The sequence below is a fragment of the Takifugu rubripes genome, chromosome 19 (genome assembly GCF_901000725.2).
Source record: "Takifugu rubripes chromosome 19, fTakRub1.2, whole genome shotgun sequence".
Lineage (NCBI taxonomy): Eukaryota > Metazoa > Chordata > Actinopteri > Tetraodontiformes > Tetraodontidae > Takifugu > Takifugu rubripes.
The window spans coordinates 12528609-12543856 of NC_042303.1; the positions used below are offsets into that span (position 1 = coordinate 12528609).

The 15248-nt window shown below is 42.9% G+C and overlaps 2 protein-coding genes across 3 annotated transcripts; one reads left to right on the forward strand and one right to left on the reverse strand.

Moving 5' to 3' along the window:
• Positions 1-178: 178 nt before the first annotated feature.
• mars1 (methionyl-tRNA synthetase 1) lies at positions 179-10293 on the forward strand. Of its 2 annotated transcripts, XM_029826574.1 has the most exons (22): positions 179-432; positions 1264-1354; positions 1582-1660; positions 1821-1952; positions 2441-2516; positions 2629-2804; positions 3302-3411; positions 3518-3634; positions 3768-3971; positions 4357-4558; positions 4796-4870; positions 5012-5182; positions 5355-5450; positions 5788-5905; positions 6013-6226; positions 7192-7323; positions 7578-7682; positions 7861-8056; positions 8545-8616; positions 8878-8904; positions 9163-9282; positions 9613-10293. In XM_029826574.1, exons 1-22 carry the CDS (start codon positions 330-332, stop codon positions 9760-9762), a joined length of 2766 nt encoding a protein of 921 aa, XP_029682434.1. In that variant the 5' UTR covers positions 179-329; the 3' UTR covers positions 9763-10293. The 2 variants fall into 2 exon arrangements, with proteins under 2 accessions (XP_029682434.1, XP_003973541.2); XM_003973492.3 differs by lacking the exon at positions 8878-8904.
• A 4-nt stretch (positions 10294-10297) lies between these two features.
• ddit3 (DNA-damage-inducible transcript 3) lies at positions 10298-13940 on the reverse strand. Its single transcript, XM_003973491.3, has 4 exons — positions 13779-13940; positions 12581-12642; positions 12115-12323; positions 10298-12022 (listed from the first exon to the last, which is right to left on the reverse strand). The coding sequence occupies exons 3-4, from the start codon at positions 12268-12270 to the stop codon at positions 11249-11251; spliced, it is 930 nt and encodes a 309-aa protein (XP_003973540.1). The 5' UTR covers positions 12271-12323; positions 12581-12642; positions 13779-13940; the 3' UTR covers positions 10298-11248.
• Positions 13941-15248: the final 1308 nt, after the last annotated feature.

Below are 15248 nucleotides of genomic sequence, written 5' to 3' on the forward strand. Positions count from 1 at the left end.
ACAAAAGCAAGTTTCCGCCCCTCGGTCTAATACAGTAGAACAAAGCGACTCAACCCTAATGCCGTAAACAAGAATGCGCTCAGGATCACTAGATGGGAAATGTAGTTTATTTTGGCGATGGCTTTCGCTTCAATAAACGGCAAAATCACCTCTGTAAAACTACATCGTCCGCATTTACGACAGAAGCGGCGCCGCTTGCATCAGCGCATGGAAACCACACACCGGCAAAGTTTCTGTCAATAGCTGCTTGTCTTCTAATGAGTTAAACTACTTCTGTCATTAGATACAGTCCATAGAACAGGTTTAGCGGCGGTATATCCAGCGACCAAATGAAGCTCTTCGTAAGCGAAGGCAACCCCCACTGCCTGAAGGTGCTGGCTGCTCTGGAGGAGACTGGAGTTAAATGTGACGTTCAGTATGTCAGCCACGAAGGTAAGAAACCATGGTCAACATTTGTGCAAGATTCGGGGTTTTGCACACACGTCTCTTCGTGAATGTTAATTATTTAGTTTGTGTTTACCTTTGCTGTTATAAAAGAGGCTAACCTTAGTGTAGTATTGCGTGTTCAGGTGAACCCAATGTTAGAATCACTCTTCATTGAAGTGATCAACTGTTGGGCTATTCTGTGTTTGAGAAGCAACTGGAAAACTGTTGCAATGCTTATTATGCGCTGCCTTTTTGTGTACAGCTTCAGGTATCATTTGATTTTACATGAACATAGTTGCTAGGGTTTGGTTTTCTTTTAATAACTTGTGAGCAGTTCCTTAAGAATGGGGTGTGTTTTAAAGACAGTCATATCTTTTCTGATCTAATATATAATGTTGATATTGCTGCCCAGCTGGTGCAGCTGCAGCCAGGCACTATTATCTGCGTGTCTATATTCATCACAAAGGCAGACTCCCTGTGTTGGCATGGTTCGGTGACTTTTCGATGTTTCAAGTGATATATTGCGTCTGTGCATGTAACTGTGGAGGAGTGTTCATGATCAGGTCAGAAGATGTCTTGAAAATTAAAACCTGGCTTTTCTCATGTATTCTGTGCACTTTATTCAAGTAAATTTACCATTTACCATTGCAACACAGAATGTGAACACAAGTTTATCCTTCCAAGCATTTGAAGAGTTGTGTGTTATTACAGATCTCTAAAGACAAATGTTTTATAGTCATGGGAACCTCTGTGCTCATCGAAAAGAATTGTATCTCCTGTCTTGAAACTCAGCAAACAGGTTACTTATAAATAACTTGGTTTTTATTTCTTCCACAGAAAGAGTGGTGCCTTTCATTAGCCGTCCCGTGTTGCCAGCGCTTCTCCCTCCTACCGGACCGCACCTTTTTAGTTCTAATGCCATTTGCAGGTGTGTAGATTTGACTTTATATTTACTTTTACTTTTATATTCTTTGAATGCCACTGCCATGTTAGTTTGATCACAGGCTGCACAATAACAATCCCATTTGAAATGACTGCTATAATGAATGAGCTGTACAGCATAGAGAATGTTAAGTTGCATGTATGCATGTTGAGTTTGCAAATATCCTTATATACTTGTTTTTCTTTCATTTTCCATATCTAAAAAAAAAACAGTTATCTGTTTGAAGTTGGTGGAAAAGACTGCAGTGACCTATGCAATCAGTGGCTTGAATGGGAGACCACAGAACTTCAGGTAAAAGCCACATTAAAAAATCTCTTTTGGGGAGCAATAAACACATGAAGGATGGCAATTTAAATGATTACATTTAGCTAGGGCAATTAAAATAGGCCAAAGAGTAATGGAATGAATAAATTGAGCAGTGTTTTATTTTTTTTACATTTTATTTTCACAGCCAATGTTGCTACAGGCCCTCCACATGGCAGTGGTGCTTGAAAAAGGATCAGAAGTGTCCAAGGTCCTCCAGGGACCCCTGAACTACTTGGACCAAAGCTTGAGCAAACAGAACACAGCATACCTAACCGGGGTACAGCATCAGCATCTATATTATTCGGTCAAAAGTTTAGGAAGCTCCTTATGGATGCTAAGCTCTGCTTAATTAAGCATCTGAGCTACATCAACCCCCTCAGGCAAAACTACTTTTTCCTCTTTCTTTTGCTATTTTTAGCTCCTGATCACGCAAGTGTTGCACATTAATGTTTAATTACCTATCCGTAGAGGAGGTCCCCAGAATTGCCTGGGGGGGGGGGGGGGGGGGGTCATGGGGTTTCAGTCCTCACTGTCAATTTTTCCACTACAGAAGTCAGCTGCATCTGACAACTTGTGCAAAATGTGTGAAGGGTTTTGGTGCCTCATGTGGTTTGAAGAAGCTCTGATGAACTCAATAGGACTAGTTTTGCATTTGCATGTTAGATGTGTCATCTTATGTGACCCCAGCAATGAAAACAGTACAAATATAAAAAGGATGGCCACTTGTTCGCACAAAAATACTAGATTAAATACATTAAATTGCAGGAAACTCTTTCCGTTGCTGATATTGTGATGTGGGCTGCACTTTATCCAATTTTGTCTGGCTCGTCAACAATACTGGGTAAGTGCAAAAACTTATTCCTGGATATATTTACAGAAAGTCTTTTAATTTTAATTCATCCCAACCGATGTGTCACGTTCTGCTGCAGTAACAAATCGCTTTAATTTTGAAGGTGAAAGGAATTCTGTAAAGGCTTGGTTTGAGCGCGGGGCTAAGCTGCAGAGCATCCAGTCTGCTGCCCAGAAAGTGCTGCAGGGAAAAGGCCTGCAGGGCATGAAGACATTCTTGCAGAGGCAGCCCAACCCTCAGAGCAAAGAGATACAGACATGCACCAGCAGTCCTGCTGAGGTATTGGATAGATCAAGAAATATTAGTTTTAAAGCACTCGTAGAGCATTTCTAAGAGCATGTAGAGATCTCCAGTCAAAGCGATGCTGTTGCAAAGCTTGAATTCACCTCATTTGAATGATTTGAGACTCTCTTGCAAAGCAAAGAAGCATCTGTGCAGCAAATGTTCACTGACAGCAACGTGCAACTTGTTTGAAATGTATGTCGGTCAATTAGGTTCGAGATCAAATACTGCACAATTAAACGTAAAATCAGCTTTATTTTATAGCACCTACAGTCATACTCAACAGAAGACATTTATTTATGCATTTAGTGCATCACCACCTGATTATGAATTGCCATGAGTAATAAATTGCTTATTTTATTTCACACTTATTCTGTTGCCTTTAACTTTCAAGCATTCATCAAAATAGGTGACATCGCCATTAGTGGGAAAACTGAATTTAATATAAGAGAAATGGCAACATCCTGAGATTTGCTCTTTAAATACTTGTGCAGGCTGAAGAAAGTGAGCGAGTGGTGTCAGAAGAGGAGATGGAGGCAGCTGCTCTCACATGGAGTAAAGAGTTACAGGACTGGCCTTTACCTGAAGACAGACAGCACCCCATGTGAGTCCCTCAGACTGGCATTTCCCACTCTAGTGCTCTGAATGAAGAGGTAAATAAAACATAGGACAGTCTTGACATTAAAACCTTTCTGTTAATTTTTCATCAGCTTGCCACAGGAGGACAAGAAAAACATTCTTGTGACCAGTGCTCTGCCATACGTCAACAATGTCCCTCATTTGGGCAACATCATCGGCTGTGTCCTCAGCGCCGATGTCTTCAGCAGGTAGAAGAATCACGCTGTCTCTTTACTACAAAATAGTTTCGTCATTACAAAAATGCTCTTTGAGCGTCTTGCTTTTTGTATGGGATCTTTATCTAATCGTAATCTAACCTAATCTTGTGCGTTACTGTCTCAGGTACAGTCGACTGCGCGGCTGGAATGTCCTGTTTGTGTGCGGGACAGACGAGTACGGCACGGCTACAGAGAACAAGGCCATAGAGGAGGGTCTGACGCCACAGGAGATCTGTGACAAGTACCATGCCATTCACTCCGCCATCTACAAGTGGTTCCAGATTGACTTTGACTTCTTTGGAAGAACCACCACTGAGAAGCAGACAGTGTAATGTGTAGTATTTTCTTTTCTGGTAGTAGATGCATAATCTGCTGTTACGTGAGATTTTTGATCTTGGTATGTTTGGGGTTAAGTGTGCTGATACTGACCAGCTTTGGTTTGAAATGGGCACGTTTTCAGTCAATTACTATCCGGTTACGCAACATGGGATTACTATAATCTTCCAGTAGACACTAGTGTGGATGTCTAGCCATCTGAACCACATATTCCACCTACTTAATCTCAGATTATTGGACTGCATGTCAGTTCTTCCCATTTTCTGTTGAATAATGTCGGTAAAATGAAGCAAGAGTGTATCAAAACCTGTCGGCTTCAATTCAAACCCTTGTTTTTTAACCATTTAATTGACTTTACCCTCTGTAATCTTCCACAGGATAGCCCAGGATATTTTCTGGCGCCTGCACAAGAATAATTTTCTCCTGGAAGACACAGTGGAGCAGCTGCGTTGTGAAAACTGCCAGCGCTTCCTTGCTGACCGCTTCGTTGAAGGAATCTGTCCCCACTGTGCGTACCCCGAGGCCCGTGGTGACCAGTGCGACAAATGTGGCCGACTCATCAATGCTGTTGAGCTGAAGGTGAGCTCATCCATCCATCCATCCATCCATCCATCCATCCATCCATCCATCCATCCATCCATTCAATATAGGTTTTCTTTGTAAATATACTGACTCTTAAAGCTAGACTATATTTGTTTCTGTAAAAGACTTGCTTTTGGTTGAGACAATGAATAAACGCATAACAAAAGCTGTTATAGATTTGAAATACAGTTTGATGTAGTCTGATTATTGTTTTTAAACCTTTTTCCTCTGCAGGAGCCCCAGTGTAAGATCTGCAGAAAGACTCCCATCATCTGCTCTTCAAAACATCTGTTCTTGGACCTGCCTAAAGTAAGAGTTTAGCCAATGTTGCACTTTACTTGGTTGCATTTTCTGCATTTTAACTTGAGCTTTAGGAATAAAGAGACTTGGTTCATTTTGAAAGTGAAACCATCGAGAGTGGAAGACGTCTTTGTTGTGTGTACGTTTCAGCTTGAGATCCAGTTGGAGCAGTGGTTGGACAAGTCGACCAGCACAGGAGACTGGACAGCAAACGCCAAACAGATCACTCGCTCCTGGCTGCGAGATGGACTCAAGCCCCGCTGCATCACTAGGGACCTAAAGTGGGGAACTCCAGTACCTCATCCCGACTTTAAAGAAAAGGTCTGCTGCTGCTAACTATAAGACTGCAGATATAACTGAAAGGGTCCAATGGAATACCCTCCTACTGAGCTGGGAGACTTTAGTTATTGTGTTTAAGTGTGAAATGATGTTTGTGACTTTTATTTTATCTAATGAATTATGCATTGAATGCTAATTCGATTTCTTTCTGCAGGTGTTCTATGTGTGGTTTGATGCCCCCATTGGTTATCTGTCTATCACTGCCAACTACACCGACAAGTGGGAGAAGTGGTGGAAGAATCCTCCTCAGGTGACCTATCTCAATCACATTTATGACTGGTCTCCATCTGGTACATCTGGTAATGTATTTGATGTTACGCCGATTCTTCGTTTCAAGCTGGAAATGTGCTAATTTGCTAGTTGGTTCATTGATGCGAAGTTCAATCTTTTTTACATCTTTATCACTGTGAATTAATCATTTTCATGTGAATGCCAGGAGTGTGTGTGTGTTTGTGGGTGCATGTGTGTGAGAGAGGGAGAGAAATAGGGGTTGGGGTGAGCTGATAAGTCCTCTTTGAACTGGATGATCTCATGATGATCTAATATGATGTCATCCTTACGCTGCACTGTTGCTTCTGCGCCACCAGGTGGAGCTGTACAACTTTATGGCCAAGGACAACGTGCCATTCCACAGTGTGGTGTTCCCCTGCTCCCTGCTGGGTGCTCAGGACAACTACACACTGGTCAACCATCTTGTTGCCACAGGTGATACTGGCCTCTGCCCCGAGTTGATAATGGATCAATGTGATTCAAAATATACACACTCACTATTTTGCCATCTCCACCTACGCCGTGATGTAACTTTTCCACAGAATATCTGAATTATGAGGACACAAAGTTCTCAAAGAGTCGCGGTGTGGGTGTGTTTGGAGATATGGCCAAGGAGACAGACATCCCGTGCGACGTGTGGCGCTTCTACCTGCTCTACGTGCGTCCAGAAGGACAGGATTCATCTTTCTCCTGGGCTGACCTGGCAACAAAGAATAACTCTGAGCTGCTAAACAATCTGGGCAATTTTATCAACAGGTTGGACATTGTTCCAGATTTATACTCTATACTTATTCTTATAAAAGCTGTCTGAAGTCTCTGTATTAGGCCTCGTCAAGTTTTACTTGTACGCGTACAGGAAAAAGTCATCCAGGCCAATTAACTACTCGTTTTTCCGATTGTTTCACTCAGGGAAAACAAAGTCTGTCAGAGCAGTAACTATTACGAGAGACACCCTACTTTTCTAAATGTGTTTGGGATGGTGTAATTTAGCCTCAATTACGTTGCCTGAAATGATTTTTAAAACGTCGGGGTTAAATTCCACATCAAAGATTTTTCTCTGCAGCTTTTTTTTCAGGGTACCTTGATCTTAAAGTTGGTCCCAGGCAGCGACGTTGATGCCTAATTGGTTTGAAAATAACTTTCAGTTTGCATCCAGCCTAAGGTGTTGGCTGCTAGAACTGATGCTGCGTCTGAAAAGGAATTTTGTCCTCGCCCGGGTCCAGATAAATTGAATCACTGCATCATTAGCAACTGTGTGTCAACCTCAAGCAGCTTCTTTAAAATCATAAATAATTCTGGCCTGTGGTGTGCGGCTAATTGCTATGCTGTAGAGACTGAGTGTCACCTTGACAACCCCAATCAGGGAACTGTTAATATTTACAAATGGCCAAACGGCACAGACACAGTAGAGTTGTTCATCAAATGTCCCAGCATCATTCAAATTGGACGTAAAAGACTAAAATGCGCACATGCACTCCTAGAATCAGAAATGTTCACACTGAAGAGCCTCTTGACTTACACATAGAATTCATAAAAATATCTTAAAGAACAACAACTGTACACTGTTCTGTCTGTTTACAGAGTTTTATTAAAAGTGCCAACATTATTTATAATTAATGAGCAATTAGCAAGCCAGGCATCTGTGTCATGTTTCTCTGGCACGATCCCCACGTGTTTCCCTGACCCTCTGTTTCAACCCGCGTCGCCTCTCTCCCCCTCAGAGCCGGCATGTTTGTCACCAAGTTCTTTGAAGGCTGTGTGCCTGCGATGGTGCTGCAGCAGGAAGATAAAAAGCTTCTGGCTCTGGTGGCCTGGGAGCTGCAGCAGTACATCCAGCTCATGGACAAAGTCAAGTAAGGTTCCTAATTCTGTCCAAAGGTTCATGCAGGGCTTTCAACATTGGTTTGAATGTAATTAAGAGGGTGGCATGATTAAATGTATTATTTAGGCTCGTTACATTATTAGAATCAATTAACACAATTTTAGAATTTTGCTCTACTCAACATCTTAATATTAAAAGTACCATAGGGCTGCTTCTGTAAAGGACTGTATTATAGGTTGAACTTGCTTGTCATTTGATTCCATTTTTTTCCAAATATTTCATCAGAATCCGTGATTCTCTGAAACACATCCTCAACATCTCTCGCCATGGCAACCAGTACATTCAGGTCAACGAACCCTGGAAGAATATAAAGGCAGGAGACGCGGAAAGGTGATTTGGCCTTATCCGGTTCACTGTCGTCCGTACCTTTTTTGTAGTTTTATTCCCAATTACAGGAAGTTAATTTTTACTAAAAGAAAATGAAGTGATTACAATCTGGTGATATCCAAATGTATGCATTTAGATTAGAAACCTGAGCCCCTGACAGATCTCTGTGGCCCAACTACAGGCAGCGTGCAGGCACGGTGACGGGGGTGTCTGTTAATATCGCCTGCTTGCTGTCGGTGATGCTGTATCCGTACATGCCCACGACCAGCCAAACCATCAGGGATCAACTCAACTGCCCTCAGTCTGTCATCGGTACAATGCTGCGAGGCAACGGCAACTTTGTGTGCGCCCTGGGCGCCGGCCACCGCGTTGGCGCGGTGAGTATGACCCTGAACACCACCTGTGTGTGGATCGCGGGTGACACAATACGAGTGCAACAGTCCGTCGATGTGTCACAATCATGAGGATGTTTTAGTCCAGTAAACACACGTCCAAGAATGATAACTTAAACTGCAAACACCGCTCAGGCCAACTGTCCCTTCAGGCTGAAGAGTGTGTGTGTGTGTGTGTGTGTGTTTACGTACAGGAAGCTATAAATCGTTCAGTCTCACGGCCTGCCATAATTTGACAAGTGGGTTCTGTACAGTCCCATTAATGTACACACTTTTTCTGATGAATTACATCTCCATAAATTTCTCATGACAGTTACCTATTATACACTTGTATCATCTTCATTCTAGCAAGACCAAAAGTGCCTCCAGGGTAATAATCCTGCTACACTGGCCTGAAGCTGCTTTCATCTACTAACCTTTTTAGATATTTCTGCTTTCATTTTATTTTTTTTAAATGTGTCTGTTATTCCCAGGTCAGTCCGTTGTTCCAGAAATTGGAGGGGGACCAGATTGAGGCTTTGAAGAAGCGATTTAGCGGCCAGCAGGTATTTGATAATTATGATATCCAGGGGTTTATGCAGCGCTTCAGTCAGTTTCTGAATAATAAAATAAAAAAGAATCGACGATGCCCGACCGTCCACAGCCCTGTCAGACTGCAATCATGAATAGGAAATTGTACTATGGTTTTATCTGCGTTTCTGAAACATGCAGAGAAAACGAAGAATGCTTAAATTATGTATAATGCTTCCATAATGTAGAGAAAAATAATCCCTCTCTAAACCTCCTCTTCAACCGCCCGCCTCTAGCCTGAAGAAGAACCACCTAAAAAAAAGGTATCGTTTGGTAATTATGTGTGTGCCGTCACACTAATGTTGTCAGAGTAGATTACCGCACGCCTTCCACTAACGCCAGCACTTCGTCCAACCGTTTTATTTTTATCCATCCCCACGTGTGACTCGCTGTCCATCACCCGCTGTAATAAATCCTGTTGACGTTTGTGAGTGAGAAGTGTTGTCTGAAATTAAATAAGTCGTCTTCGTAAATAAAAACCATCCAAAAGCTTCGAGTCATCTGTCTGTTTCCACCCACAGACGACAGCTCAGAAGGTTGCCAGCAGTGAGGCTGCCACCGCGCCAGCTCCTGCCGCCGAGGCGACGGCGGCGGCGGACCCAGAACGAGCCAAGCAGCTGTCGCAGGCTGTGGTCGAACAGGTGAGATCGCTGAGGGCCACAAGATTCCTCTCTTGGAAGTATTTTGGTATTTTTTTTTAAAACCAAAAATCCAATCGAGTGAATGAAATTAGCAGCGGGTGAAATTCACACCGTTTATTTTAATGGCGATATTTTAAGAAAGGGTAACCTTGTATAATTTGTTTCTTTGGATCCTACAAACCTCCATTTTTTTTAAAAATATATTTTGCTATTTTCCAAACATTGCATGGACATTGAAATTGCTGTCTTAAAAAAAAAAAAAAAAAACTTACTTCCTTTCAAAGTTTTAAACACTTTTCATATTAAAACTTGTCCCTCTTTTTGTCACAGGGAGAGAAGGTTCGAAACCTCAAAGCCCAGAAGGCAGAGAAGGCACTGATCACAGCAGAGGTGACCCTCCTGTTGGACCTTAAGAAACAGCTGGTTCTGGCCGAGGGGAAGACCCCAGAGCCTGCACCTCAAAAGGGCAAGAAGAAGTGAGCCGGGAAGGAGAGGGCAGAAAAAAAAAGAAAAGCAGAATCATGCAGGGAAGAATAGATCGGGGTGTGATGCTGGAGAATGGGAACAAGATGTACACTAACTCAGAGATGAGGGTATTAGCTTAAGGCAAAGCCGTGACAGGATCTAAGACAATGTGGTATTGGCAACGAGCACTAATGAAATGCTGGATCGGCCAACGGGGGGAACGAAAACACACAAAGGCAGAGTCAAATGAATACAGCTACAGAATAGAGGGATTTTTCCAAATCCCTCCACCAAAAGAAAGTGATATTATACTCTGCCTGTGATGAAGCCAGCATACTGTGTTCACTTTTAAGGGTGTTGTTCATTTAAACAGGTTTTTACCTCTTCCATGTTCTCTTCAACTGTCTTCGCTACATTTACTCTACCGATCCATAAAACCAGAATATTTAACACACTGATCAATCTCCTCAGTTACCTGTTGGATTACTTCTGTTAACCAGGCTTTTTTTGGGAGTGGGAGGGGTCAATAAAGGAAATCAAAGACAGGAAATTACGCATTTTCTTTTATTGCAAATTAAGGATTACAATGAAAGATAAAATGACATGTTAAAATACATGTAAGATGCCATCAGTGGCATAAGCCATGCATATTTTACAATTTTGGGCACTACAATGAGAAAATGGGCATATTATATACACTTAATTGGACTCTATGTATATATATTACAGTAGTATATAAAAATAGTAAATTGGTTTAGAACAGTATAGTTCTGCCACAAATTTCTCCGACATAGAAAAGGTCATCTCAGAAAGTATAGCCAGCTCCTACATAATTTCTCTAAATGCACGCACACACACACACACACACAAGCTAAGGTTATATAAAAGTAAGAAAGGGTGTGAATCCACAAAAAGATGACCAGTACTCACACTAAACTGGGCACTTTCAGACATTTTCCTGAGCTCCTAAACTCTCCACAGGTTGGGGCAAATAATCTCTACTAGCTGGATTGCAGCCCTTAACGAAGGAGTTACAATTATTGCAAAAAATGGTGGGAATAGATGACCGTGAGATGAACTCTCAGAATCAAGCTCTCCTGTGACTAACTCACAAACCATCAACTGCTCAGAACGTTTTTCTGCCCGTCTAATTTGGTAAAACGGACGACCTCTTCAAAATTGGGTGAAACATTCGTCACCGCCATCGCGCATCATTCTCTTCCTACTCCTTCGCACGTGCTGTGTCTTTTTGCCGCAATGCTGTTGCAGCTCCTCCCTGTGCCTTTTCTCATTTTGACTTTCATCACTTTCTGACTTCTTGCCTTCTAAATCCCTCATTCTTGCCGAAATCCACCTTATTTGCAGAATACGTCTTTGGTTCTCTAACCTTTTCTGAATAAGAGGTATTTCTTGACCATCACATTACATCTTTCCCCACCATTATCTTTTTAAAATCCTAATTCGGTGCGACCTGTCACCTTTTACTTCTGTCTCCCTCCCCTCATTTTCTGGTGTTAACTAGTCTCTCTATCAGGGCTCTACGTGTCCTCTGTACCTCCTCTCCCAGCCTTTCGATCTCAGCTTTCAGACGCTCATTCTGCTCCGTCAGCTCCTGCACCTTCCTCTCGTTCTCCTGCTCTCGTTCTTTGCGACTCTTTTTGGCTGACGTGTAGGAGGAGGACGTACGTTGGGTAGAGGCAAAAGAGGACAAGGCACTGTTGGCGCTCTCGCTGGTGATTCTCTTGCGTTTGCCCAAGCGGTAGGATGGACACACCGAGGGAGAAGAGACAGGCGAGGACGGGGAAGAACAATTCTGGGATGGCGACTGGGAAGAGGAGGAGGAGCAGGACGGAGAGTCGGGGACGCAGGGCAGGTCCTCCTCGCTGGCGGATGGGGACGCGGGTTGGGCGTTAACAGCCTGGTGGTGTTGATGGTGGAAGTAGTAGCCACTGCCGATCACTGCTCCACTTGAATCCACCATTCCGACTCCTCCTTCACTCAGCAATTCAAAGAACTCGGGAGGCAGTAGATCACCACCGCCTCCCGTAGATCTGTCGACATCTCGCCGGCTCTCGGCCTCCACCCGTCGCTCTTCTGCCACAGCCGGACTCATGCAGGAGGAGGAGGAAGAGGAGGAGGAAGAAGTGTGATGCACAGGCTGAGCGTTGTGGGTCTCCTCTGTTGTCCTCTGCACGCCTTCGCCCCACGTCTGGGTGCCATCCGTCAGCCACGTCAGAGAACAACTCTCCAGAACATCCAGAAATTCCGGCTCCTTCTGTTGAAACATACCCGAAATGTTCAAATGCGTCTTCAAATGTAACGAAACACTTCACGTGTCCACCTCAACTTTGAAATAATGCCGCTGACCTCGGTGCACGTAGGGGCTCGCGCCACTTTTGCCCCTCCTGCATCGGAGCCCAGAATATCCTGCAGGTCCTCATACCACGCCTCCAACTCTGCACCACACAAAGGCCCCACACCAGGGGGGTACGGCGGGGGCAGGTGTAGCCACTCGGCAGTCATCTCGCCAATCAGTCACAACTCAAAGGTACACGGCCACACAGTTCACACTGGACCTGAGGAGAGGGGGCAACCACGAGAGGCAATGAATAATAGTGCACGATAGACATGTTACAAGGCTGACGTTGGAGAAAAACCCTGCCTTCTGTTCTGGAAGAGGCTTCTGAAAACCACTACATGCCTCATTACTAAAACGACAAGAGAAACCTGTAGTTTCTCCTTTAGACCCTTGTCCAAAGTAAAATATATTGTCATTTCATCAAGTAAAACACTAGGAAACATTTAAACCCATCAGCTATAAATCCAAACGTACCTTTTTAAAACAGTCTCTGTTAATCAAGTTTGCAAATTGGTTTGAAATTGCTCGTCCCAATCCTGAAAGAGAAATCAAAGATCCATGTTAGTTGAAACCATTTTTTCCACTGAATCGTGCAATCAAAATGATGGAGCAGCAAAAACAGAACAAAGGGGTTTTTTGGATTAAAGATTAATGACAACTGGGGCCTTATCAAATCTGGAAAAACCACGTCAATTGCAAGGAACTGTCAACGCGTTTACAACCATGGAGAAAATAAGATTTTCACTTAATTCTCGTAAACAAAAGAGCAGGCTCTCCTATTGCGCCCCCTGCGGTCAAAACACGCCAAGATCGATAAACATGCACGTGTCTATCAATCTTTCGACTCCGATACTCAGTTCTTCGTCGATTTGCGGGTTTATACGTGTCAAATAAACCGATTTCCAAGTCGAGCCATCGTGCTACCTAAAACACGGACTGTCATTTGGAACATCAACTGCTGGGCTAAAACGCGTTATCAGCACTCACTTGAATATGAAATCGTTTTATTTCTTTATGAAAACCCCGTTGGAATATTAATACTAAGCCAATATGCTGGAAACCCTTTAAGTTGTGCTATATGTCAACTTTGAGCCAAGACAATTACGTCATGGAAATGGAAGTCCAGCAGGAGGAATGGGCGAAACAAAAGACGACCTACAGAGGGGATAAGAGTGGACTGCGGGGAGAAAACAACCGAAATGTCCATTCATTCGCTGTCAAAGTTTCCGCTGTGGCGTGTTTGACAAATGTAGGACAGAGAGGTCGAGCTGTCAAACGGAATAAAGACATGTCGAGGCAATGGTCGTGCTCGTCAGACGGAGATCGGACCGGGCTCAAGTCGAGAAAGTGATCAAAAAGCGCCTCACTTTTCAATTTATTCTATCGGAGGGGTTTTAATAGAAAGCAATAGGAAAATAATTGTCTTATAAATGGTTGACACGCGCAGGAGCCGAAACCTTCAAAGTTTTAAGGTTTAACTTTGGACCATTGACAACTTGTCAAATAAAACAGAAACTAAGGTGGATTTAAAAGCCTATGTTAATGACATGCAACATAAGTATTAATGTATCTATTAAAACAATACTTATATTTGCTTAAAAGAGAAATTCCACGACAGCTGACCGCTACGTGAAATGTAAAAAAGAATTTACAAACGAGAAGTTTCACTCACCTTTTTCCTTCGATTCGTTCGCCTTCTTGACTGTCTTGAGTTAGAATGTTGATATTTCAGTAAAAAATTGTGATAGCTCATGTTAACCATTGTTCACTCTTGACGTCTGAATGTGATTTTTATGGAAACTCCCGGCGCTGTCTTATATAGAGTGACAATTCAACCGAACTATGCATGTGAAGGTAGGTTTTTCACCCTTGATAGGCACTGCTCGCTGAAAATCCATCTGACCAATCAGAATAGTCAAATTAATATATTTTCCTTGACAACATCCAATAGACTGTCGTGAAATGGGGAGTGGGCGGGGCTCAGAGGTCGTCCCGCCTCGGTGTTTTCTACCTCTACAGCTCGTATAGTTTGTACGAGCAGCAATTGTGATGCAGTCATAAGACGGCCAGGACGAATTTGGGGCGTATGGGAGTCACATGAAAGGAATGATGCAATGCTTGGCAACCAATTTCTAGCTGGGGATAACACCAGCAGAATCAGAACATGTTTTATTAAACAGTGTTGGCTCTAACTAAAATCTAAAAATATACATATATGCATGGATATGTAATGTCGAAGAATTAGATTGTTCCCGCCACAGAAAAAAAGCTGAATCGACTTATCTCGCGAGTCGTTTTAATTGCAATTAAGATATTATTTATATTTACAGTAACGTCATTGTTGGTGATTCAAGATCCGCGCATTTTTAACCTTTGTTGAAAAGTGCTTCATTGAAGTTGGCGACCTCTATCGCGGCATGGAGAAAAATAAGTCCACGCCTTGAAATGGAACCTTGGCCATACTGCCGGAGCAGGTGTTTGTTATGTAGGACGACGAAGACGCCCACGTGAACAGTTGTGTCGTATTCTCATTCATTTCATAGCGCGCGCTCTGGCGCTGCTCCGCGAGATATGAAAACACGCTCGGGTCGGCTGGGTGGATCTGGGATCAGTTTGTGGGCATTGTTATTAGTCTTTTATTCAAAATAATTAAAAAAATAAATATGTATTCGGTAAAATAGGCTAATGTAATAAGATGTCGGGGTTTATATAGACTACTATCCAGTAACACGCTAAAAGCAAACATTTAAAAAAAGGCAGGTTAACGATTGTTCATATGCTATTTAAAGCACATTTATTTACGAAAAACAACATTTAAAATAACAAAAAGATAAACGCGTGTCTGTTATTGTAACTCTTAACTCAGTGCTCTTGTGTTGTGAGAGCTGATCAACACATCGTTGTATGTATATGAGATGGAAAGTTCACGTGCGTGATGCAGTTTACAAGGAAGAGACACCGTTCAGGAAGTTCAGCAAGGTCACGCGTTGTCTCGCGGATACTATAGCTTTGTGACAGAAGACGTCCATCACTGAGGTAAACAACAACAAGAAAACCAAAACACGCTCCATCCATCCCAGACTACACACACACACACACACACACACACACCACGCTGTTTTCCATGCTCAGCGTGCGCGGC

Bases quoted from the DNA above. Each gene is read 5' to 3' on its own strand.
- mars1 (XM_029826574.1), top strand. From the start codon at position 330: ATGAAGCTCTTCGTAAGCGAAGGCAACCCCCACTGCCTGAAGGTGCTG. The intron at 6,227-7,191 runs GTTGGACATTGT...TCTCCCCCTCAG, and splicing joins CTGGGCAATTTTATCAACAG to AGCCGGCATGTTTGTCACCA. The intron at 7,324-7,577 runs GTAAGGTTCCTA...ATATTTCATCAG, and splicing joins CAGCTCATGGACAAAGTCAA to AATCCGTGATTCTCTGAAAC.
- ddit3 (XM_003973491.3), bottom strand. From the start codon at position 12,270: ATGACTGCCGAGTGGCTACACCTGCCCCCGCCGTACCCCCCTGGTGTG. The intron at 12,023-12,114 runs GTCAGCGGCATT...ATGTTTCAACAG, and splicing joins GAGCCCCTACGTGCACCGAG to AAGGAGCCGGAATTTCTGGA.